Genomic DNA, 26,111 nt, shown 5'->3' with positions numbered 1-26,111 from the left:
AGGGGATTTAACAGCAGCCTGTGTCATGGAAAAACTGTGTCCTGGCCTGGTCAGGGGAGGGCCCACGTGTCAAAGCCTCTGAATGAGACCAACTTGTTCTTGGTATTCTTCCAGGAAGGGAAGTATTATTTCCACTCTCTGGGAGCAACATATTGTTTCCCTGTGCCTTTTTCTTGAAGAAGAAAACAGGAGGCTCGCAAATTGTGAATATGGACATCCTTTATTCTAGCTAATGACCTGCAGGCCTCGTTGAGGTGTAGGGATGGGGATTGGTACCCCGAGGTGCTATACATGATCCAACCCCTCCTCTGTGGTGACACTGGATTAGTTGGAGGCACTCACGAGGACCAGACATCTTTTCATAGTTCTGTAGAAAGAGGGGAGATTTCATGTCACTCCCTGACGTACGTAACTGAAAAGGTTCCTGAAGGTGGAAGGCAGATCTCTCTCAGTCTCTCTTGGTTTGTTTTCCTCTGCCTCTCTATCTCACTCTTTAGTCTGAATGGATTGTATGAGCTTCGTGGAAAAAAAAAAATAGAAAGTTCTTCAAGTGTCAAGGGTTATTGGAACATAAAAGAGTTTCATAAGAAAAATTTGCTGTTTCTTCTTTATTGCGCTAATCACAATTGTAATTGATGACTGATTTGATTTTCTGGTAAACAGCACTGTCTACTCTAATTGACTGTAAAGTCAGCATAACTGATTGTAAGGTCAGTGTAGTAGGCATACAATGCAAATTCTGTTTTCCCTGGCGCCTAGCAGACTTCATTTACTCATGCATTCAAGGTGTATTTATGGGGCAACTCTTATCTGCATGGCACTGTGGTTGGTGTTGGAGGTACAAGAAAAATAGGACATGAGCTCTGCCCTACAAAAGTATATAGTCTAGTAGGCGAGGCACATACACAAACAGGTATCTCCAAAGCGGGGGGAAAATGTGTTGCAGAAACAAAAAGGAGACGGTGAGAGGAGAGAGAAGACAACTAAGAGGTATCTCCATTGTGATGTCTCATCACCAGGTGGAGAAGAAAGGGAAGGGCATTTTAGACAATTGTGTTGCTAATACAGGGAGAGGTAAGCGATGAATCGGGAAAAATAGACGTGGGGCAAATTGTCAGTGGTCTTGTATATGCCACTAAGGAGTTGAGGCTTTTTCCATCAGGCAAAGAAAGGCTGACAGCTGGCAAGGAAACCACACCTCAGCCCTTTGACTGTAAAGATTGAATTCCGCCAACAACCTGAATGAGCAAGGAAACGGACCCACCCTAGAGCCTCCAGAAAGGGATGTGGTCCTGCCAACACCTTAACATTAACCCGTTACATCCCAGGTCAGACTTCTGACCCTCACAACTGTAAGTATTTTTGTGTTAGTTTAAGGGACTCAGTTTCTGGTCATTGTTTATAGTAGCAATAGAAAACTACTACAGGGACCAGAGACGGTCAACTTCCTTACCTGGCCCTTCTCCCTTGGTCTTTTCCTTAGATGTCAGTGGCCCCTATGAGTCTATTGTGGGGACTTCTCTTCCTCCCCTCCCGTATTTTCTGTCTAAGATAGACCCAAGACCCAAATATAAATTCAAGGGGAAAGAAAAAGCTTAAAGCAAAGATTGCAAGTTTTGTTTGACCTGCATAGTATTACAGAACTTTTTCACTTCTTCATTCTTTTTTCTTTTTCCCTTTTTCTTTTCCCCCTTTTCCTCCCTCCCTCCTTCCTTTCTTCCCTCCTTCCTTCGTTTCCTTCCTTTTTTTTAACCCCAAGTAAGCAGTTCTGGCAACCCTGGGTTGGCTGGCTGGCTGGAGCTAACTGTTGCTGTCCCCTCTGAGATGTGTTTTCAAATTCACCAGTCTCTACCAAGCCCTTCTCCCTCACGGGTTGCTTTCCTCATTTATATTACCTGCCTGCATTTTATAGGTGATTGATTTTGGTGATACTAGCCTAAATCTGGTGTTGGAACATGCTAGACCTGGGATCTCTGAGGTGAGATGGTATAAGAAACCAAAGGAAGAAGTCAGCAAGACTCAATAAAAGAACAGAGCTTTTATCCTATTCAGTGTGGTCCTATTAAGTATCGCGAGGCTTTTAAAATAACATGTTTGTATTGTGCTTGCATATCTGCACATGAGTCCATCCAAGGGTGAGCGTGCAGAGAGAGAACTAAGAAAGGGGCAAAGATCACAGTTTCAAATGAGTCCGTTGAATGATCTTTCTTTTCCTTCAGGGGGACCCACCTACGGCAAGTCTGTAGGTCACCTTGCCTCAGTCCAAGGTGAGGGTGTTTAGGCACGAGACTCTGAGGATCTTCCTAGATCCTCTCCAATCACCTTGTTGCTGGCCTAACACACTCTCTGGTCTACACGTGGGCTCTTGACCTGTTCCTTCTTGACCAAGCTCATGTCTGGTCCTTCCAGTCCAGTAACAGGGCTCTTTTCTCCTCTTTGCCTGGCATCTCACGCTAGTTTCTTGCCTGAGTTGTAGGTGCTGGAATTCTGTCGCATGCCCTCTGCTCCTCCAGTTAGCTGAAGTCCTGTTCCGGAACCCTAGCCTCACTCCCTACTTCTGGGCCCTTCTTTTGCTGAATGCTTGCCTCGCTGGGCCTTCTCCCAGTGACCTGAGAGGGTCCCCACACCTCACTTAAATCCAGATTTCCTCTAGTCACCTCTGTCTATGGTCACAATGGACCGGTCCCAATCACAGTCCCACCCACGTGGTCTCAGAGTCCCTCTTTGTGAGCCCTGGCTTAACATCACAGTTTTCATTCTTTGAGAAGAGTCTAGGAAATAAAGGACATCAGCATAGCAGGAAATGTTGGCTGGAAATTTGAAAGGATGCTCCAATAAGCTTTCTCGTCTTTCCTTGTTCTGCAAGCCATGGAGTCCGGGAACCAACCTCTCCTCAATTCTCTCAGGTGGAGGGTTCGTTTAGGATATTCTGACTATCATTTTACTCCTGGTTTTCTTCAAAGGACAGAAACTGGGGCTAGTCATTCCAAAACTATAACAAGAATTTAGGCTTTTAGGTCAAACATTTTTCCAAAGAGTCTCTTTATCTATGAATTGGCAAATGAACAGAGCTTCAGAGAATAATGATTCCTTTTGTGCAGGAAAAATTGCATAGATGGTGGCCACAGAGAGAAGTAGCCAAAGATCCAGAAGTGGTATATTCTAGTCCAAACTCTGCTAGCATTCTTGGGAAAGTCACTGACCTTCCGTGTGTGTCAGGCCTTCAGCTGGTTAACAATAAACAATTTCTGACGTGGTTACTTACAGGGGTCCGAGGATTTGCTCAGACAATGGATGTGAGTCATTGTCCAAATGGGAGATCCCAACACGAAGAGACCCCATCCGTCACTGCTGGTAAAAAGAGCACCTCGCTTCCTAGTTTGTTTAATGCCATCTACATACACTTGTCACAGGATTCTGGAACAACCTTGAGTCAGGGGTTCTCAAGGCCATGCTGTTACAGAGTAAGACTCGAACCAGGTCTCCTGACATGGCCACTGTGGAAAGACCATCTCTGATAGGACCCCCCGGATTGGGGAGGGCAGAGGTGCTCCCTTCATGCTTGCCCCCCACATCTTACCCACTGCAGTCTGGTCCTGCCGCGTCTGGGCTGTCACCCCACTCATCTTTCCAGGGCAGATGGCACCAGAGCATTTCATTTCTGACCAGAAAAGCTTCTGTCCGCGTTAGGAGGCTTCTGAGAGATGATGTGCCTCTCTTGGGGGCCTGACCAGATTACTTCTTCTCCCTTTTGGTGCTGTATAATTTTTGTCTGAAGGAAGCAAGTAGTGGTCAGTTTGTGCTGAATCACCATGGCGATCAGGTAACTGATGCTATACTCTCTCTGCTGGTGTGTTGCTGTCATTCACGTCAGGAATGGCAACAGCCAAAACCAAAACCCTTCACCTTCAGGACAGGGTCCTTCCCATTCTTATTCTCATCCTCTTCCCCTAAGAGCTTGTATCTTCTGAAGCTATGCATTGCCTTTCCTACAAAGAGCTCCAAAGTACCTGGCTTGTCTTCCAGGCATCAGCACTGGCCAGTGATGCCTGGAAAGCTCCAAAAGCCTCGGAATTCCAGCAGGTCTGAGAAGGTGGGATGGCTGGTGAGGAAACCAGGCCCGCCATTCACAGAGCTTGCGATCTGTAACCTTGATCTCAGCTCTTCAGCCCTGCTCAGCTGTAGTTTCCATGACTCCCTAGGGATTCTCCCAGAGCCCTGACATAACACCAGTCCTACTTTGATGCTTGTGCAGAAGTGAGTTAGGCTGAAATCAGGTTTGGACAGGCTCAAGTCCTTTCTGTTCTTATTGCCAATATCCTACCAAGCAGAGGGATACCTCTTCGTTTTTCTCCAGCTTATGCATCTCACCCAGAAGGCTGGAGGATTAGGGAAGCCATCAGTGAAAAACCATCTGAGACACTCTTCCCCCAGCAAGAGTGTTCTACTAGAAGGTGGGTCGGGGGGCTTCAACTTCCTAAAAATGCCTGTCCTAATGGAGGTGGGTGGGGACACCCCTAGAGAAAACACCCCGACTACAGCCTCTCTGGAAGCAGCAAGCTCAGCTTCTTGGGTCTATATGCCAGGAGTGTCAGGAGGGGGAGCTAGGTCTCTGGGAAGCTTCTCCCTCCCCTCCCACTGTATGCTTGGATGAAGACGAGACTTCCAGCTCGTGCCTACCCCAGGACAGGACTCAGCTGCACAGTGGAAAGGGAATGTCTTGGCTGGGTCAGGTTGGTCGATGAAGCTAAAGACAAGTACAGAGAAAAACTCCATCAGAACTCAGGGCACAGACACTTACTGGAGGACCTCCAGCCCAGGACAGCTTTCAGGGAAGGAATTGGGAAAGTGAAGGTCAAACAGAGATGTTCCAGGGAGAGTAAGGAGGCCTGGTTTGTATGCTGCGAAATTTTTGTCCTAGGAGACATTTCGTCTGGATGCAAATGTCATGACACCAACCCCATTGACCCAGGGGAGTACAATAAGGAGATTAGGCCAGATGAACACTAGAATCACCAGACTTTAGGGCTGTTTGGACCCTCTGGATCACTGGCAATGTTCCATAATGGCCTCTCCATTAAGCAACGAGGGGATACATGCAAATGGGGAGGCCAAGGGAGCTGGTATTTCAGAGGAGTATCCCTAACATGGAAATAGAAGCTGACAAGGGGGACAGAAAGGAAAGGCTTGTTGGGAGCGACCAGGAGGAAACAAGGGAATGGAATTGACTCTTAGAGGCTGAAGATGGGGAAGAAAAAGGATATAACATGTCCCCAACACGGTATGCTAGCACCAGAGTGCTTATTACAGGTGTAAGGAGATCAGTGGCAGGAGCCTCCAGGAAGCAGGAAGTATGGGTTGGAGGTCCTGTTCAATCCCGCAGGTGCCCTCCTGGGGGGGTGGGGAGGAAACGAACAACTGGGATATTATGATCGTCTCTTAATAAAGGTCACACACCACACCTGGACATGGGCAGAAGAGGCAGCAGAAACACAGAGAACTTTAAGGTCCCCACCTTCCAAAGGGCTATAAGAGAATCAAGAAGATATGGTTATTCTACTGCGAGCTGCGAACCGACCCCTGCGAAGACAGTCAGGAGACCCGCTTTCCACCCCATCCCTGCCATTCACAAGCTGTGTGATTCTGAGCAAGTCACTTCACATTTTGGGGATCTCAGTCTCCTCCTGGCCAATAAGGAGATTGGCTAAGCTGGCCTTAAGGTCACCCTCTAATTGAGTAGTGGGCTTTTGATATCAGTGGGGTTCCCAACTCCAACTCACAATTCTGGACTGGACTTGCTATTACATCCCGCTGTTGAGGCTGCAGCCATTCCATACCTTTGAGCAAGGTGAATCTTAAGACGGTATGGTCTCCTGGGGAAGAAAAAAGGGGGAGCATTAAAAGTCCTTACAGCAATAGTCGACAAAATAAATCTTTCTAAGTAAGCAAAGAAGGCTCCTGTTTCACACTCCTTGTATTACAGGATGCGAATGATAGAATATTATCTAAGTCGAAACCTCTGTATCTGAGATCAGGGGTTTGAGGCTGCAGAAGGGGAAGCAAGATGCTTAAGGTCCCTCAGTTCATACACGAACATAACTCTCCAGGCCTAAAACCCGAGTGGCCTGGCCTCTTAATTCAGAGTGTCCTGCGGCCCGTTTGCAACTTCTGAGACCAGAAAAGACTTGGGGTTTGACCTCCCTGGAACTCAGCACAGGAAATGAACCAAAGGTTGGGGGTTCTTTAGCTACCACTAGGGGCATTTTCTTGCTTGGAGCAAGAAATGGAGCAAGTGTCATGTGCCTGCCCTGAATGTCCACTTCCCTCTCTTCCTCCTCTTACTGCTCCCTTCCTCTTCCCCTACCCCTCCCTCCTAAATAAGCCCTTGCACCCGTGGCCCACATCCTTAGGCCCACATCCTTAAAGACTGCTGACTTCAGTCTGCTGATGTGACATGTCGCAAGGCAGAGACAAGGATAATAAGCCATGTTCCTTGATCATCGGGGTGGCTGCAGCCAGGGAGGTGGATGAGTTGTTTCCTTCTGAGGTGAGGACCCTCTCAGCGGGGCGTGAGCTGGGCTCGACAGCCAGAGATGGATTTAGGTCTCCAGGGCCCTCAATTGTGCTCCGAGAAGGGGGTGGCATCTTTGTTTGTGAGGGATGGAGTGGGGGCAGGGGTGACCACCTGGGGACATGGACATGTGGATCAGGCCAGTATGAGCTAACACAACAGAACGCTCAGCTGCATCATGGGACAGAGAGCTGCCGTTTTTAACACTCCTGTCCTAAATCCACGTTTTATTCTGATGCCAGTACTGCTCCCAGGTTCACAGACCTGTGCTCTTTGGTTCCCAGAACTTTCCACTGCAGAGACCCAGCCTTACCCTCTTCAGACACTGTCCCATGCACTCTCCTCCCTGTCTTTAAATTCCTTTTCGCTCAAGTACTGATCTCAGTGCAGGCATTGGGAAAGGGCCTGGGTGTAACTGCCCTGCGCTAAGAAGACATCTATGTGTTCTCAAACACACATTTATTCATTTATAAACATTATAACGTACGATTAATAATATGTTAGTAATATAAATTTCATGTAAATATAATGTAAATTTCTCATAACCACACCACCCAGAGATAATCCTATTAACACTTTATCTTTATTTCTAAGCTTATCCTATGGTTGCATTAAAAAATATATATATATATATTTATTTACCACATTAAAATTATACTCTACATCCGCTTTTTAATTTTCTCCCTTAACACTATAACACAGATGGTTTTCAAATGGTAGGGAGAGAATTGGAGCAGGATCTTCCTAAAGAGCAATAAAGCAGGTCACCACCTCCGTTTACCCACCATATCCAGAGGCATCCTGGGAGGTACTGCCGGCAAGCCGTCCATGGGTGGGACATCCTTTTGCCAGCACTGGTAGCCACAGATAAAATATACCTAATGTTTCTCTGAGGCCAAGTTACTACAATGCCCACCGCTCCAGCAAACACCCTCTGGGAAGTCTTACAGCCGGGCCTGCAGGCCCTTGCTTTCCCTTTACGAGTCCCATTTGCTAGAGAATGGGGCTGTGGGTCGTGGTGGAGCTTACCTCCGTTCCAAGGTGGGTACTTGTTTACAAGTCCAGATTTAGGAGGAGTTTTTCTGTCCTTGGGCTTCTTCCCCCTGCACTGGAAGTAAAAGCGGGTTGCCTTCCAGGAGCAAAACCTGTGAGAAGAATGGCTTTTGGTCCCAGGGAGAAACCACCGCTGAGGGGGCTGGAGCACTGAGCACAGGAAACGGGGTGAGGACCAGCCCGCACAGAGAGTGGGGTGTCCAGCAGAGAAGACGAGAGCACCTGGCCGCAGAGTGCTGCCTGTCAGAGGCCCGTCTTTGGCGGCCTCCTCTTTGTCCAGGCACGGCTCCAGGGAGGGCCTGCCATGGGCAGTACGTTGGGACTTCCTTCGGGAATCACCAGTGAATGGAGTCTGTAAGGAATCTACCCTGGGTGCTTGCTTGAGAATCAGACTCTGAGCTCCCGATCGAACCCCGCTTGGTGCAGCCGGCGTGTCTGACTGGCCCCCTCAGGTCCCGTTCTCTGGTTTCCACCCGGTCCCTTACTGAGGACGTTGACTCCTTCGCCTCCTTCCCATCAGCCCCCTCCCTGGAGTCGACCTGGCTCCTTACATGAACTCAGACTCGCAGACTCACTGCAGCCTGAGCACTGTTACACAACACTCTCCATCTCTTCCTCCCTAGTCCCTAACCCCCTGCTCCCTCAGCCTGCCCTTGGCTTGGACCCCTTGGAGGCTGGTCTTGGCTAAGACTGGATTTGTTGTCTATCCAGCCTTGGCTCTGGTGGTGTTGACTGCTGCCTTCCTTCTTCCTCCCCAAGGGGCACTCTATCAGATCACAGTTGGTTTCTCCTATTCTATTCGCTGACCTGGGTCTCCCTCCTGTCACAGACCTCCCAATATGCCATGGATTCATTCTTAATGATGCTTAAGAGACCAAGAGCCCTGGTATCTAATCCTGGTTTTACGACTTACACAGTGGTACCACTTACCTAGGCAAGTCCCTTAACCACTCTGAACCTCAGTTTCCTCGTCTACAAAATAGGGAGAATAATACTCTGAGTCACCCACTCATAGGGTTGTGGAGAGGTTCGTCTGCGGCCATAGATGTGGACATAGGTTGCACAAAATAAAACTCTCTCTGAACATATAGGAGAGCAAGTAAAGAACCAGCTGTATGAGGACTAGAATTCACAGCCTCTGTGAAGGACCCTTACACGTCCTAAACAGGGATGAGGCAGAGCTGAGCGTGACTCAAGCCAGAAGTAGCACAGACGTATTTCCCAGGGGTTCCTGGTCCTCCGAAAAGTTTCAGGATGAAATTCTATTTAGATCTGGTTAGCAGAAATAGAATCAAGTCTAGAAGAAAGTGCTAGATAACAATGGGTACTCCAAAGGCTCAACGGGTTATCTTGACCTTAGATTTTTTTTTTTTAATTTCTTTTAATCCTGTAGTAGATAACTTACCTTAGGCATTTAAAAATATAGGTTGGTGATGGGTAGGCAACCTTTACACTTCTATTTAATAATAATTGTTTTGTGGGAGAGGGAAACCACCAAGAGCTGGAATCACAGTAATAATCTAATCTCCCCCATTAGCCTGGTCTGGGTCCATCTCAGCCAGTCGTCCTGTCGTCATTATTACCCAGGGCCCTGCCATTCAGCGTGTGGAGGGTCTGAGCCGGAGCCACAGCAGACCGCAGGAGTGAATAGCCTCATGAGTCAGCTGGGAGGACCTAGGCCAGTCTCTGAGCCCAAACCCTGACAGGACAGGTTAGGAACCAGTGGGCACCGCTGCATTTGTCCTGCAGGTATTTTGTTTCATTTTTGGTTTTTGGCCTTGACAGTCTCCTCACCATGTTTCAGTTTGGAGTTAGTTGCCCCATTTGCTATTTTAACCTTGGGAGATATGATATAAACATCTGAATTTCTAGTGCCTCTTGAAAATCGAAATATCTAGCAACTGTGCCCTTACTGGTAATTATGGGATCTAGGCATAACACAGCGAAACTCCTCTGGTTCACGGCCCCACGAGGTTCCTTAAGCACGAGCGCCATTGTGTAAGCCTTGACAGAATTTCTCCCAAATGGCTGGGGTCCACTGGAGCCCTTGCAGGGGAAGCTACGAAAACCTAACTAGCACCTTTGTTCCTAGCAAGCCTGGGGGCGAGAGAGGTGGGAGCCAGGCATTCTGCTCCCCAGTGTTACGTGGCCTTCCATCCTAAGATTGAGTGTTCAGTGTGGGAGTGTGAGGATGGAGTACAAGTAGGAGAACAACACACCACAAACCTGGAAACAGTGAAACCGAGGGCTACAGGAAGGCAGAAAACTCTCTACAAAGTCCAAGGACCTCACGGTCCTCAGGTGAGGGGAGAGTTACCTTTTCCAGAAGTACATGATGACGGGGAAGAGGGAAATGATAGCCCCGTGGAAGATGCTGCGATCTAGGTGGCCCTCTACAATGGCAGCAAGGATGGCATCCTTGTGGGACTCCGAGATGTTCACCTACCCACAGAGGGGGAGGCTGTCACTGGCAGAGGCTCCAGGGATAGCAGAAAACCACTCTTGGCCCCCAAGGACCTTCAAAACCACCCCCTCCCCAGAAGGCAGAAGCTTTTTGGGGGCTGCTAGGTAAAAGACATCTGGCTGACCCAAGATAGGAGGTACCTGGCAACTAGCTTTCAGGGTTCTTGTGGGGGAAATGCTTCTTGGCACAAGGCCAGAGAGGAGTGGAAGTCGCCCGTACCCTTAGCTTTGGAGGGATCTCCGAGTTCAGGTAGAGCTTCAGGATGATGTTGATTTTGGACTTCATTAGGATCACGTCATTCTCGTTGTAGGCCCGGTTGACTTGCAGCACATGAGCTGAACTCACCAAATTGTTAAATCTACAAAGAGGCAGTGAGTAGGAAGTCAGCAAAGATGAAAGCCGTGACTAAAGAGAGCAGCTAGCCCAGACCTATATCTGGCCTAAAAAAAAAAAAAAAAAGACAGGGCCCAATCCTGGGCCAGGTTGTTCTATTGGCAAATACTAATTGAGCCCCTAGCACATGTCAGATAATATGCGAAACGTGTGTTCAAGTGTTATTTCTTCACCCCAAGCTCCCTAATTTACCCCATCCTCCCTTCCTTACCCTTCCTGGCCCCTGCACCAGTTTCAAGGGCTAAGGGCTGTCTTGTTCTTTCTTTCCCCTCCTGTGCTGGCCTGCTCACAATTACCACCCCTCTACAAAGCAATATATTCCTTTTCTTCACTGATTTTCACTGTAGTAAACTATACACGACATAACATTGACCAGCGTGACCGTTTTTAAGTATGTCGTTCAGCAGCCTTCGGTACAGCCACACTGTTGTATGATCATCACCACGTCATCTCCAGACCCGTCTTCATCCTCCCAAACTAAAACTCCCTTCAACACTAACCCCCATTCTCCGCTTCCCCCCCACCCCCCGCCCCTGGCAACCGCCATTCTACACTCTGTCTCCTAGCAACGTATTATTTTACTAGCCATCAAATATCTGTCGGTTATACCTTATCTTGATTGAAGTACACAGTTCACTTCTCTCAGGCCATTTTAAATCTTAACCATTCAAAGTCTTCCTAACAGTGGGAGACCAAGGTTTTCCTACTAAGCCCGTTCTGTATGTCCACTCGTTTATTCAGTCAGCGAATATTTATTTATTAAGGGTTTACTGTGGGCAGGGCACAGTCCCAGGAGTAGGGATTCAGCAGTGAACAAAGTAAACAGCGTCCTGCTTTCCCGGAGCTCGCACTCAATGAGGGGAAGAGGACACATACGTAAATAAGTGAACAATTAAATATCCGGTAGTGCTATGACGATAACAAAAGGGTATGAGGTAATTGGGGAGGGAGCGGGCACTGAGACTGGGAACAATGAGAAAGGACAGTCATTGGGAGACCTGAGTCCAGAGGCGGCTTCCCACAAAAGCAGCAGAGTGCAAAGTCAGTGGGCACAGGGGGAGCAGAGCCCCACAGCTGGAGCCTGGGGCAAGTGGCCAGTGGCAGGAAGCGAGCTCCGAGATGCAGGTAGGGCTGCTCCCATAGAGCTAGTTAGGCAACCGGAGAAAGGTTGGACTTGAATCCAGTGGCCATGGGAAGCCACTGGAACATTTTAGGCAGGAGAGTGCAATTATCAGGTTGACACTGTTAAAAGGCGGTTTGGCCGCTGTGCAGGGAACGGTTCGTAGGGGCAAGTGAGAACATAGAGACGAATGGCGACAGAATTGGAGCAGCAGGGGAGGCTGTTCATCCTGACTGGTGTTGCTTTCTGCTCCCCACGTGCCTCTCTCTTGCATTCATTTTCTTTTTTTATATCTCACTAACCCTACTCATTCTTCACAATTCAGCTTAGGTGACCTGTCTCCCAAGAAGCCATACCTGAGGGCTCAGTTGTCTACATGCACTTCCTGGGCCGGACTCGACCGTACCACATATCATCCCATGTCCTAATTTTATTTGTGTCTTTTCTGCTACCCCCATTTCTGCGGGATCTTGGAGGACAGAGAGCATGAGTTGGTGGTTTTTTGTGTCTCCAATACCAAATCCAGTGCCCAAGAATGATCCAGCAATTCGTAAGTGTTTGTAGAACTGAGCAAAGTCCTTCCTTGGGCTCTTAACCAAATGCCCCTAATTGAGGTGCTGAGTTACCAGGGGTCTGCACTTCCACGAAACGCACTGACCGATGCCCCTGACTGACTGATGTTGGCACCATATATTGTGGTACCTTCTCTAGAACACTCTGACATGTCTCCAATTCGTTGAGGCAGACATTTACTGAGAGCTATTCATGTTTCTTCCCAAATATTTTTGCCTGCTGCACTTATTACAGTAATTTGTAACTGACGAAAATTGACAAACTATGAATAAGGAAAGAAAGGTATTTGTTGTTTCTGTGAAAACAAATTGGAATGCTTTGGAAGGTTCCAACAAAGGCAAGTTGCTTTTTTAAAAAAATTGCTGTTGAGTTAAGTGTGACAAGGCAATTTAAAAAATTGCAAAGACAAGTATAAAAATCCAGAAAGATTAAGTTGCTTTGCAGTAATCTTTAAATTCTTGTGCCACTTTAAAGAGAGAAAAATTAGAATTAGTAGATAGCATTTGGGGGATTAGTATATACAAAAAAAATATGGGACTTCCAATAGTGGAATGGCTTTGGCTTTACATCAAAAGTTTGACAGGTGAGTAAACGTACATCAATATCTTTCAACTTTAAAATATCTGTTTAATGTCATGTACAAAAGCTTTATTATTATAATTCTTTGCTTTAACTAAAGAACTTTGGTCCAATGATGCTACCTAAGAGGGCTTAATGAAAAATAGAAAAAAAAGGATTCTATTTCCTGGGTATAAATAAGTAAGTGCATTTCAATACTGGGGATTCCAGAATACTGAAGATCATTTAGGACCCAAAGGAAAGAATGGTGGAAACTGATACAATGACAGCATTCAGTGAAGATTTTTCAGAAATCACTGTGCCACTTATAGGTCACTCCAGTCTTTGCCTGGAGGTATTAAGCATGGAAAGCCACAAGGGGAAGGAGTGATGGGAACTTACTTCTCCATTTCAGAAAAGAAATGTAAATCATTGACTGCAAAGTTGACAATGACAATCCTGTGGCCAAATATGCGTCGCTTTGTAAGGATTATGTCTCCATTCTCCTGGTCTGCACTCCGGACATTTGAGTGACATGGGGTTTGGCGTACTGGTATGTTTGGTGATGCAGACATATCTGAAAGAGAGAGAGGAAAAAATTAACATCTAGCTAGGTCAAGTCACTCAAGCCTGAAGCCTTTGACCTGGGCATAACTAAAATGAAGAAAAGAAACTGTGGACCCACTTTTGGGCCCATTGAAATAGTGATTTCCCCACCATTGGACTCAAACTTTCCCTTAGACTTGAAGGACTGCTGAAAAAGCCATCTTCTCAGATGGTATGGCAACAGACATTCCCCCCCCAAAAAAAATCAACTGAATATTGAAAGGTGTTTTCCTGGTGCTTATCTAATAGAAATAAATGCTTGTTGTAGTTATGCTAATCCCGAACATTTCTGCAGAAACAGAATATAAAGAGGTGACCTGCAAAATGGACTGCGTGGTTCTGATAATGCTTATTCAAGGTTTATCAGGGAAGTAATTTAGAAGTACACTGGGAAAGCAGCACAAAGAAAAAGCCAAAATGTGAAGAGTAAAGAAGAAGTTTATTAAGTGACAGGTGGTAGGAAGCTAGAGCAGACTAGAGACAGGAATGACTAAAAGAAAGCATAGAAGGTTCTAGAAGGTTTGGATTGTGTCTCAGAAAACTAAGACAGTTATTTTAGAAAGTTTCTTCACTAGTATATATTCCAAGAAATCCACTCACAGGGATTCGGGGCTGAGAAGAAACAGTTTGGGGCTGGATCTCACAAGGAGACCCTTAGTTAATTGCCTGGCTGGGTTTAAGAAAATCGTCTAATCTAGTTCTAGAATTTACTATTTCTCATATAAATCCTTTATTCTGGATATCTGTTCATGAATATTGATACGGGTGTGGGGTGCTCCGTGTGATGTAAGTGGGGTAACTACAACATTTAATAAACATTAAGCACCTATTGTGTCCCAGACACTGTGCTAGGTCCTGGGGTTCCAGCACTGAAGAAAACATAAGGTCTCTCCCAACTATCTTACAACCTTTCTTTGTCTCTGAGACTTGTGTTTGAAGGGAAAAAACCCTCTGAATCACAGTGGAAGTTGCTACGATAGGGAGGGATTTTAGGAAAAGAGGAAGTTAAATCCACCCAAGAAATCTATTAGCAGTGGTATGTTTATAAACCTTCTCTGCTAGGGGAGGGGGAGGCCTGATTATTATTATTTGCCAATTTCCATAGTAAGTACTCCCACCATGGTTGATTTTCAGCTATTGGTGGTTTGGCAACTGGCTCACAAAATACGTGAATGTTTACCTGTTGGCTCTATCATCAGGTTGGAATTTTTTTCAAAGGAAGACTCAATTACATGCTGGTTATAAGAAAAGCACTTTACACGCATGCCAACACTAATAAAAGGAAAGCTGGAGTGGCTATTTTAATACCAGACAAAGTAGATTTCAGAGAAAGGAATATTGCCAAGGACAAAGAAGGTCCTTTCATAACGTTAATGTGCCATTAATTGGAGGACATGACGATTCTGGAAAAGGCTAACCTGTAGGGATAGAAAGCAGACCACTGGTCAGCGAGACCTCCCACTGAGCTGCAGAAGCACCCCATTCTTGGGCTCACCTGTACTGCCGAGGATGCAGGAAGGCAAAGGAGGGTGAACTTGGGCTTCCTACATCCTGGGCATAAGGGTTTGAGCTGATTTCATTGAAAAGAAGAAACCAAAGATCTAGTCTTAAAATGTTTGGTTGTGAAGCAGTTCATAAAACCTATATACAAAACCTTTTTGCAAATCGGAAAAAAATAAAGATAATAATACTACAATTTCAATGGAAAACTAGACAAAGGATATAAACAGTTCAAAAAAGAATACACATGGGGCCAGCCCAGTGGCTCAGGCAGTTGGAGCTCCGTGCTCCTAACTCCGAAGGCTGCCAGTTCGATTCCCACATGGTCCAGCGGGCTCTCAACCACAAGGTTGCCGGTTCAACTCCTTGACTCCCGCAAGGGATGGTGGGCTCCGTCCCCTGCAACTAACAGCGGCAACTGGACCTGGAGCTGAGCTGTGCCCTCCACAACTAAGACTGAAAGGACAACAACTTGACCTGGAAAAAGTCCTGGAAGTACACACTGTTCCCCAATAAAGTCCTGTTCCCCTTCCCCCCCCCAAAAAAAAGAACACACATGACCAATAAAGAAAGGTGCTCAATTACTAAAGAAATGTACATAAGAATGGTACATAATTTTTCAGCTGCCAGATTGGCAGTTTTTCAAACATGTATAATACTCAGAGTTGGTGACAGTGTGGCTCTCATTTATACTGTTGGTGCCAGGATGATCAATGCAATGTTTTAGAGGGCCACGACTGAACTATTTAAACCATTTACCCATTCCTTAAAAAAGGAATTTTAAGTCATTTATTTCGTAGAAACACACAATTGCAAAATAAGTATGTTTTACAGCATTTAAAAATACATTGTTTTCAGTTACAGTTGACATTCAACATTATTTTATATTACTTTCAGATGTACAGCATAGTGGTTAGATAGTTACGTATATAATTCATACAGCGATCCCCCCCAATTAGTCTAGTACCTACCTAGCCCTATACATAGTTGTTGCAACATTATTGACTATATTCCTTATGCTGTACTTTACATCCCTGTGACTATTTTGTACCTACCAATTTGTATTTCTTAATCCCCTCACCTTTTCAAATGGCTCCCCAACCCCTCGCCCCTCTGGCAACCATCATTTTGTTCTCTGTATCTATGAGTCTGCTTCTGGTTTGCTTGTTTATTTTGTTCTTTAGATTCCACACGTGAGATCTTGAAGTGAAAGTCGGAATAACTCAAAAGTCATCAAGAGAGATGAGATTTGTCACTATCGATCCCTCCAGTCTATCTCAGACACTTCCCTGTCTCATTAATCTCTAGTCCACTTGGCCCTGCAGTTCCTGAATTGTACCATCCTCCCTCTTATTTTAGGCTTCTATGCAGACCTAGAAATCGCTCCCCTCCTATTTTGCCCGCCTAACTTGCTCATTCCTGAAAACTCAACTTTATGTCATTTTCTGGGAGAATTCCTCCCTGATCCTCTCCCTTGACTAATTAGGGTCTCCCTGAAATTATAATTGGGATCCCTCCTCACAATCATATAGGAACAGCAAGAACATTGGCTAATCCTATAGCACTTACTATTGCCAAGAGTAGTTCTAAGACGCTTTACATGTATTAACTTGCTTAATTCTCACAACAACCCTAGGGGATAGGCACAATTATTATTTCCATTCTACAGATGAGGAAACTGAGGTACAAAGTCATTTTCAAAAGGTTCTTTAGTTAGAAAGTGGCAGATTCAAACCCAAGCACTCTGGCTATAACATCTCTCGCACTTATTTTGTCTTGCTGTCAAAACTGTAGGTGCCTTGATGACACCTACATATGCCTACATATTGGCTACATATCCACTACTGCATCCCCAGCACCCCACAAAGTGCCTGCCACATTCTCAAAAAAGGGTGTTGAATGAATGAATGAAGGAAGGAATTTAATAAATCTCTGCTATGAACAAACAACATAAGGAAAGAGTTTTGTGAAATGTGAGCTCTCACAGAGCTTTAGTTCAGTCATTCCCCTCCCTTTCTGGTTCCCTGAGCAGAAGCCAGTAGGGGTCCCACCCTCTCTAGGTCTGGACTTGACTTTGCATTCAGGACCTAGGGTTCTTGCTAGACCCCAGGCAAACACGGGCATGGCTCAAAGCAATAGCTCTGCAGCTTCATATCTGGGCTAATCCTTGTGACTGAAATAGCAACAGGTAAGGGGAGTAAATAGAGAAGTGACTCACTTTCCTTGTTGTTTAATTCCTGGTGAAGATATTCTTCAAATTCCTGGCGCTTATTGACATTAGACATAAATCGGCGGTACTTGCAAAAGCTCTTGATAAAGCTGATCATTTTCAGCCAGCCTCTCTTCTGGGGAAAGAGGGAGGGGTATGACATATTCATCAGTACAGCTGCTGTCCACTGAGAGTCCACTCTGTGCCCCAAACTTGACATTCATTACATGCAATCCTCACAACACCTCCTTTCTAAGGAATACTTTTCAGCACCAATTTAAAGGGGAGGAAAGCTCAGGTCAGAGAATTTATATAACCTTCCCCAGGTTAAGCAGTTGGTGGGTAGAAGATTCCGGCTTCAACCAGGCGTGTCTGGGGCCATTGGCAATGATCTTGGTACCACGGTCTTTCAACAGTGAAGATTTGAGATGCCGTGATTGGGAGAGGGAATGTGAGTGCTGAAAACAGGAAGAAACAGAGGGCAGAGGTAAGCGTGACTCACGAGAAGGAAATAATGGCTCAGACAGATTTTGAAATGTTGAAGAAATAAGGAAATGAGTAAAACCATTTCTAAGCATTAGAAATAAAGGGACATCATTATATGCACACATTCATACATCACACACAAATGCATTTTATAAGTTTCTTCATCCATTTCTGCATAGATACCCAGTCACCATTCTCCAGTTTATTGACCCCTGGAGAAACCTATACTGAGAACCAGAAAGAAGCTTGTTGATCAACTAGTTTAGTTGTCTCATTCTACAGAGAGGAACCTTCAATGTGGCTTCAGAGAGCCAGTGGTGAAGGACAACACCCACTGGATTCAGGATTAGAAACTTTCAGTCTGAAGTTTACAGCGAGTGCTTTAAGACATAAGATTCATTTGAAAGTATGCAGAATTTTCATTCCTCCCAAAGTGGCAAAAATTAGCTACAGTGGCATACTTGTCATTTAACCAGATACATTTACCTGTCACACCTTAATGTCAACACATATAGCAATTTTTGTGAAAATGTAGCTGATGAAGACTGTCATTGTCTGTAATTTTGAATACTGTTCTAACAACAAAATCATATAATAGGAAACTCGTTAGATTTTGCAAGAAGAGCTCTTACAACAGAACTCACAGACTTTCCCCCATCTCCTTTAGCAATTTAACATCTGGAGCCATTAATAATGTGTGGGGGGGTGTTTAATCCAGAAGGTATATAGAAACTTTTTCAGATGTTTCATCTGATTGGTTCATGCAGATGTAGTCCTATCAAAATACCTTATTTTACCTTAAGATATTTGTTGCACAGGCAGACACTGCTGTATTTAGAAATTTCTATTTCAGTTCATTAAAAACTGCAAAACCGATCTGTATCGTGTGTCACTGATTTAAAATAAATCTACATGTTTATTGAAAAAAGGAAAAAAAGAAACTTCTTTAGGGTGAAACTTAGCTTCACCCTAATTGTGCCATTTGGGTCAATTTACTCAACCTATGTCTCGATGTTTCCACATGTAAGATAGAAAAAATTGCCTTTGGGTTGTGGTGAGGGTTAGTGATGATATATGACAACTCATGCAATGCTTGTCACAAAGTAGGCATTATATACATGTTGGTTTCTTTTGATCTTTTCTTACCTAAGAACAGGAAGACCTGAAATTAAAACAAAGCATCCTGGTTCTGGATGCAGTATGCTTTTTAATATGCTACATGATCGTTCATGGTACCCTGACAGGGAGTTGATTTGTGTACAAAAAAAATAAAAAGGAGAAAGGACAGAGCGTCCCATTTCCCTATCTGGAGTATTGGACCAATGAACATAAGTGCTATTATCAGAGACACCCGAGCAAGCTTCTTAAGAGTCAGAGCTGGGCTCAAATTTTTCTGATGCGAAATAACTCTACAACATACTGAGCAAGGGATTATCTCAGTGAAGTATGGCTTTGTTTTCTCAAGTCACATGAAAAGACTTTCCTGAATAACGGAGTCTTCTCTTTCTTCCCTTTTCTCTTCTCCCACGGGAGAAAGAATGAGAGATAATCGATGAGTGTGGAAGAAAGAAATGGTCTGCTCTTAACCCTTTGCATTCTCTCTGTAGCAGCTGCTTGTCTGCAGGACACATGTGCAGGCCTGCCCTTTGTCATACAGTGAGGGGCTCACCAGGGTACATGGAGGCCAAAATTGTTCCATTATGCCAGTGCCTGGACATGTAAATGAGTTTAATTTACATGTTAAATTAGTTTAATTTATATGTGAGGCTCATCAAACCTATTTGGCTTCATGGCCCATCCATGTCCTCCAAACTAAGTTTCAGCTGTAAAAAATTCCTGACAGTTTGGTCCTCCTGTGCCTGTCACACAGATAGTGAAGAGAGGGACTTCCCGAAATTCTCCCTGTAACAATTTCTCTGAGACTCACGCTCCTCCTTTGTACAATGGGGTTTTAAAACCCTACCCCAAAGGGTAGTTGTTTTGGCGATTGCATAAGCTACCAGCATTAACGATTCTGTCGGATCTACAATGCCCGCTCAGGCAATGGTTTTCTCGCCCGGTCTTCCTCACCAACCTTGGATTGCTGTAAGTACGTGGCTGCCGCCTTCGAGAGCTGCCTTGACAAAGCTTGTGCTTCAGGCTGCGTCTCCTGAATGGAACCAGCCGGGAACAGGTCCTGGTAATGTTTAAACCTGCCGGAAGGAGACCAACAGCATCAAACAAGACAAACACCTGGCACGTAAAAAGGAACAGTCCCGGCAAACCTAGCTCAGCTTTTGGAGGAAGTTGAAGTGGGACGTGGGGAATGGGGAGATACTCAAAAACACCCTGCTTACCATTTCAATCCTTTGCGAATGTCAGCCTATCCTTCCTGATCAATATCGTATTGTTCCTTGTTCAGGCAAATGAACAGAAGTGTGTGTGTGTGCACGTGCGCGTGTGCATGTATGGTAGGTAGGTAAGAAGACAGGTAAGAAGGTTCAAGATAAGTGGCTTTTCTTTTGTAGGGAAGCTCTGGCAATAAATTCTGTGGATGAATTATGAGCCTCCTGGAATAACGTGGCTTTCCGGGGCCAATGAGCAGCTCTGGAAAGGCCTACCACCTTCTCCAGGCAATACTCACCACTTTGCCTCCAGAGATTTCATTACACAGCCCTGGAGCACTACCAGGGAGGGCATGCTGACATGATGCATCTGACCAATTTCTTTGATAATAGGGGCATCGCACTGCAGCACTTCTTCTAAGAAACATGAGAGAGAGAGAGAGAGAGAAAGCCATCATCTCCTTGTCTACCATTTCTGAGGCAGCTGGTGGTTTTTGTTTTGTGTTTTTTTCATTTTAGAGTTTTACAGTCCCTTATTCTCCATCTGGTTAGGCTCAGCTTGCCACAATTTGTTTCACATGGTTTCCTTTAGTTCAATCTCAAAAGCATCTTTGGCATGTTACGTGCAAGTTTATCTGTAGAGCAAATCCTGTCCTGGTTTACTTCCACTGAAATTTCAAGGGTAAGTGTATTAAAGGGGAAGAAATGGTTAAGAGATTCATTTCTGCGGCGACTTCGAAGTTTTGGGTTTAGGAAGAGAGCAATAGGACAAAGGATTCAAGTTAAATTGCTGGGAGAGATGGGGAATCCAAGATTGCAGATGAGGATTGTAAAAAGAACATGACTCTCCAGGTGTTCAAAGACTATTGTTTTCATTCATAAGACTTGAAAACTTATCCAGGTTCCGGATCTGCATACTCTTTTTTTTCTTCCAGCTCATTCAAAACAATATACACAACATGATATTCCGAGACTTAACAAATCAATATTTCTTACAAATAAAGATTTGCCCATTTTACCTCTTTTTCTATTTTTATAAAATCTATAACCTGATCTTGGTTTACCACAAGCCAAAAACAAGTCCCTCTGGTCATCTGTGCCAAAATAGGAGGTTTTATCTTCAGGACTTTGCTACAGATGTGTTTACCCCCAGGATGGGATCGTGCCCACCCCCTTTTGTTTCCCTCTAGACTTATAGTTCAGTACTTTACTGGCACCATCTGCTTCTGGCCAAGATGAATTTACAGGGGTCAGATTTACCCTCCTGCCTTAGGCAAGAAAACAAGACAAAATTTATGAGGATTTTCAGGGATACAGTTCTCCTTCCTGGTACAGCTCTCTTTACATCTTATGGGTGATGGACACTCCAGTTTTGCACACAGCTAGCTCTTGATTTTGATCTAACTCCAGTCTAGTTGATTTGAAGGTCAAATGACCTGAGTTTAAATTCAACTTCCACCAGTCGGATAAGTTAGTTAGCCTCTCTGTTTCACCTTCGTCATTAATAAAATAGAGCTATTGATCCATACCTTATAAAGATGAAATAAAATCCTATTTTCAGGGTTGAGTAAAGCTAAATGAGAGGATAGATGAGCGTATTTCACATACAAGTGCAAGTGTCTTGCACTCGGCTTCTTTTACTAGTAACACACGTGGGACTTATTTTTGTACTCGGATTTCATGGTCCCCCTTCGTCTCTGTCTCAATACTGCCTCGTGTGGCCATTGCTCTGTTCTGCTCTCTCAGGGGGCTCACGTTAAGACAGGCTCTTTTCCAGACGCGAGAAGGTAGTAAAGGGAGAAGCCAACAGTATCAGGAGAAGACGATGCATACCGGGAGAGACTTTGCCATGGAAGAAAGTATTGATTATATTTTCAAGGAGAGACTTGTAATTCTTTTCATTTGTCTCAGTGCTAATCTTCTGTAAGGCTATCAGGAATTGCAATGGGCTATCAGCCTTCCGTTCTTTGAGGAACTCCTTGAAAAACTCCAAGTGTTGAGGATTTAGGAGGACTTCTGCCAAGTTTCTGGAAAACAAAACGGCATCATTGGTGGAGAGAATGGGATGGTGACCATGGGTTCTGCTCCTATTAGGCCATGGGGAAGGGCTTCTCCCAGGCTGGGGGTCTTCACCGTGTGTGAAGATCAAGATGAAGGAATTGATTACTCTGTTTCCTTGGAGAGAAACTTTTATGGATCCATCCTAAGCTTGGTCCAATCATTGGATAACCCCAATAGAGGAGACAGAGAGGTATTTTAAAGGGGATAGTTTTTTTTTTTTTTTTTTCTTAAGGAAACACTCTTTTTACATTGTGGATTCAAACCCCTTCCTAATTGGCAGTCTTTCAGTGTCATTATACTTTCCTTTAATTTTTTAAACATGGTTTCCTTTAGTTCATTGAACATATTATGTGGAAGTCTTTAGTGAGTCCAATATCTGAATCACATCAGAGACAGTTTCTAATCACTGCTTTTTCCCTCTGTGTACGAGCCATACTTTCCTGTGGGTATTCTTTTTTTCTTTGGGGGTGTGGGGGTAAGGTACCATAATATTTTTAACTGAAATTTTAGGTAATATAATTTATAGAGTTCTAAAATTTTTTGACAGGTTTGTCCAGTTTTATCATGGTTTTTATGGGGAGACAATTTGGGAGGTTCTTACTCCACTGTTCCAGAAATCTAACTCCTTATCTTCAGTGTTTTCAAAATCTGTATCTTCCCTTATATACCCATTTCCACTGTTTACTTCAAGCCTTTAAGATCACTTGTCCAAAAACTGCAACAACCTTCTAACTACTATTTCCGTCTTCTGTTTCTGAGTCTTTTGACTCCTCATACTTTTTCTTTTTCTGTGAGAGTAATATTTTTAAAATCCATATAATAGATATTTTTGCTACTCCTGTTCCAACAACCCCTATGAATCTTTATTACCATTTAATCAATACAAATTCCTTAATCATTCACTCAAGACTCAAGAATTCTTTCAGTTATTTTGGTCTCGGTCTAGCTTTCTAATGTTATGTTTTACGGCCCTTCTCCCCATGCATTCTGCACTTTAATACCACCAAACTATTTTCAGCTCTTTAAATACCACATTCATATTTCTGAGTTTATATCTTTGTGTCACTTCTCCAGTTTGGAAGGTTTAGCCCTACCAACAAAATACTCCCATTTCTTTGCAATTGAATTCTTACATGCAGATCAGAGCTTCTTCTGATGCTCTGACTTTTCCGAATCCTCACTCAAAACTTCCTCTTTCCACAATATTCTCATAGTAATTAATTAATATTTTACAGTAGCATTTGAAGGCGAGCTTTGTAGTTTATTTAGTATGTATTAGATTAAAGGCAAGGACCATCTCTTATTTTTTTCTTTTTGTATCATTAGCACCCAAAGAATGTCTGGGACACCGTGTATGGTCCATAACTGTTTGTTACATTGAACGAGGGCTAGGGACAAGGTTTAAGAGAGTTGCACCTGTGGTATATCTAGGCCATTCTGCTGTGGCTTTAACTGAGGACATGAAACTGGACTATATAATCCTGCAAATTCCCTCTAGAATTTAATGATCTTGTGAATATATGATTTAGAAAAGACTTCTGTGATACTCATACTCAACTAACGTGGAAAACAGGTATATCTGTAGACATAGTGGAAAGCGATGGGTGGTACAAATTGGAACAGCAAACGGGATAGATGACTGAACCTCGGGGATTAATGTCAGTTCCTTGAAAGGGTGGAAGATCTATCTAGAGTATTTAGAAGAGACAGAGGACTTATCACTCCCAATGAATGTTAACGGTAACTAAAAACATACTTCTGGGAGCTTTCTATATGCAAATATTCTGCCAGTGACCTTGACTACCGAATTTGTATGTGCTAATATTTCTCTATCCTCTAGAAGAGAACTTTCCATATAGTGAGTCATTAATAGATAATTACTGAATAAAACAAGGAATTACTGAATGAATGGCATGGCTTACAAGAAAATTACAGTCAAAAAGGTAGAAAACATACGTGAAAAATAAAGAACAGTAAAAACTAGTATGTGATAAGTGCTTGGTGCTGTATCTTAGGGATTTAGTGTTTCAGAGGAGAGGGAAGTCATAGAAGACATACATTAGGAGAACTTTTTACATAGAGGTAGCACTAAGGTAAATGGAAAGAAAGGTGAGTGGGCACTCCTGAAAGAAAGGGTGACAGAGTCTTTGCCGAGCAGTGAAACCTTATCAGAGGCTGACTCTACAATTGATTACAAGGGGGGAAACATGAAGTAAGGAACTTACTTACTCCTAATTAGGAGGCTACTACAGAAGTACAGAATCCAGAAAAACACAAATAGGCAAGGATACATGTAAAAAGATTTTTATGGTGGGACTATTGATAGCAATGAAAAATGAAAGATAATGTGAATGCCCATAAAAAGATGTAGTTAATTAAATCACGCTACATCCATACTATGGAAGGAGGTAGATTCACACACACTGACATGAGAGGATGTTCATGTTAGTTTGTTATGAAGAAACAGTTATTGTATAATATACATTGCATGGTGCCAATCTGAGAAACTAAACAATGATTTAAAATACAAAGTATGCCTGTGCTTGTATGTGTGATATACGGAAAAGAGTATGGAAACCTACACATAGAAAAATAAGTGCAGCATTACACATGTTGAGATTAAAGAGAGCTTAGGCCAAGAGACGTTGCTGTAGCCAGATCCTGTGTCTTACCTGGGTCGTAACGAAGGCTTCCTTACGCCAGTCCTTTTCAAAGACATTTTCCTAACAGGGGGTGAAGGTATCTTTGGTTCTCTGACAATTTTCACTGTAAAATCTAATGGAAAAAAAAATCACACAGTTGGGCAACACCATGTTACAAAGAACATTGCAGAGAATAAGGAGCAAAGTAGCAAGGACATTTACTAGACACTAAGGGTATGTGGGAAAACCACAGTCCCCACAACTGCTGTCATCTCAGTCCATTCATGCTAAGAAGAGACGTAGGGATGATTTTCATCCCTGACACTAATATCAGTCCAGGCTGTGCTATTTAAGTCTGTTGGCAATTAGGGCTACAGCCTACCTTCCTTAGAAGACTGCTGAAACCAAGTCCATCATACGTCTCCCTATCATTTCAACACCAAATGTCATTTTGGTGCTGATCCCCCAGTCAGCCATTTTTACTGGACCATACTCCACATGACAGTCCCCCTGGATACACCTCTGCTGTCCCATCTTAAACCCTTCCACTTGCCCTCTGGAACTCCTCTTTCGGAATCAGCAAACTCTCACAGATTCTTGATCTTTTTGTTAAGAGTTCCCTCCCTCTTCTTGCTTTAATTAAAACCATTCTCTTTCCTGCGGACCCTGATTCCACTGCAGTTTTCTCAAGTGGTATTCTACCACACCGTACACAATTTAGAGTGGGTGTCTGGCTCCCTGTTGCCACTCAGAAACGATTATTTCAAAAAATATATTAAAACATTACTGCTGAAGAATGATAAAGTCTAAGGATTTTACTATTTGAAAAGCCCTTTGAGGTTAATATTATAGAAGAAAATATAGACTATCGACTCATTAAAGGGGGGGATGGTATATTATTCATCTCACCTCCAGAAATTAGAACGTGGCCTAGGTGTATAGTCAATGCATTAAACTATTTCTTAAATAGAATGTACCTCCACAGGAAATTTTTGTATGGTTTGGTAATACTTTCAGTGACAGATAGCATACAAAAAGGATCGAAAACAATATATAATGGAGCTCGATAAATGCAATTGAATTGGTGACAAAATAAAATCCAGGCTATGGAAGACTAGACATCAAAAGAACCCCAAAAGAAACCCAAGAAACCTCCCAATAAAAAAAAACACCTAGAAATGCTGGATGAAAAATAACACACTTTTAAACTCAGAAGGAAGCCTGTAAGAAATTAATACAAAACAAAATAAAAACACAGCGATTCTAAATAAAGAGAAGGTTAAAAACCAGAAAGGTAAAGCTGCCACCAATACTTGATGCTGCCCTTGAGGCATCTGCAGTGTCAAAGCCACAACACGACAGGAGATAAGGCCACAGGCACTTAGAAAATGGGCAAAAAAATCTTTGGGCACTGCTTTTACTTCCAAAGTATTTGACAATGATGATCATTGCTACCGAGAAATACAGCAAATTTGGCACACTCTCAGGGCAGAAGAGGGCAAAAATGCAAAACAATAAAAGAGAAGCACCCCAGCCTTTCAAATAGGACCC

General features: G+C 43.8%; 1 protein-coding gene across 1 annotated transcript in view; it reads right to left on the bottom strand.

Moving 5' to 3' along the window:
* Positions 1-261: 261 nt before the first annotated feature.
* The window catches only part of RGSL1 (regulator of G protein signaling like 1), a 46,652-nt gene continuing 20,802 nt past the window's right edge, over positions 262-26,111 (bottom strand). The window contains exons 11-23 of the mRNA XM_033092720.1: positions 24,591-24,693; positions 21,691-21,884; positions 20,157-20,274; positions 19,608-19,725; positions 17,057-17,183; positions 13,135-13,309; positions 10,308-10,446; positions 9,942-10,066; positions 7,601-7,716; positions 5,781-5,873; positions 4,681-4,747; positions 3,581-3,772; positions 262-367 (exon numbers count right to left, since the gene is read on the bottom strand). Of these exons, the coding sequence (XP_032948611.1) occupies positions 3,736-3,772; positions 4,681-4,747; positions 5,781-5,873; positions 7,601-7,716; positions 9,942-10,066; positions 10,308-10,446; positions 13,135-13,309; positions 17,057-17,183; positions 19,608-19,725; positions 20,157-20,274; positions 21,691-21,884; positions 24,591-24,693 (1,412 nt within the window). The 3' untranslated portion in view covers positions 262-367; positions 3,581-3,735. The remainder of the gene's footprint in view (positions 368-3,580; positions 3,773-4,680; positions 4,748-5,780; positions 5,874-7,600; positions 7,717-9,941; positions 10,067-10,307; positions 10,447-13,134; positions 13,310-17,056; positions 17,184-19,607; positions 19,726-20,156; positions 20,275-21,690; positions 21,885-24,590; positions 24,694-26,111) is intronic.

This window comes from Rhinolophus ferrumequinum, chromosome 22 (genome assembly GCF_004115265.2).
Source record: "Rhinolophus ferrumequinum isolate MPI-CBG mRhiFer1 chromosome 22, mRhiFer1_v1.p, whole genome shotgun sequence".
NCBI classification, from domain to species: domain Eukaryota; kingdom Metazoa; phylum Chordata; class Mammalia; order Chiroptera; family Rhinolophidae; genus Rhinolophus; species Rhinolophus ferrumequinum.
The sequence above is the reverse complement of the archived record's forward strand: the minus strand, read 5'-3'. Positions and strand labels throughout refer to the sequence as shown.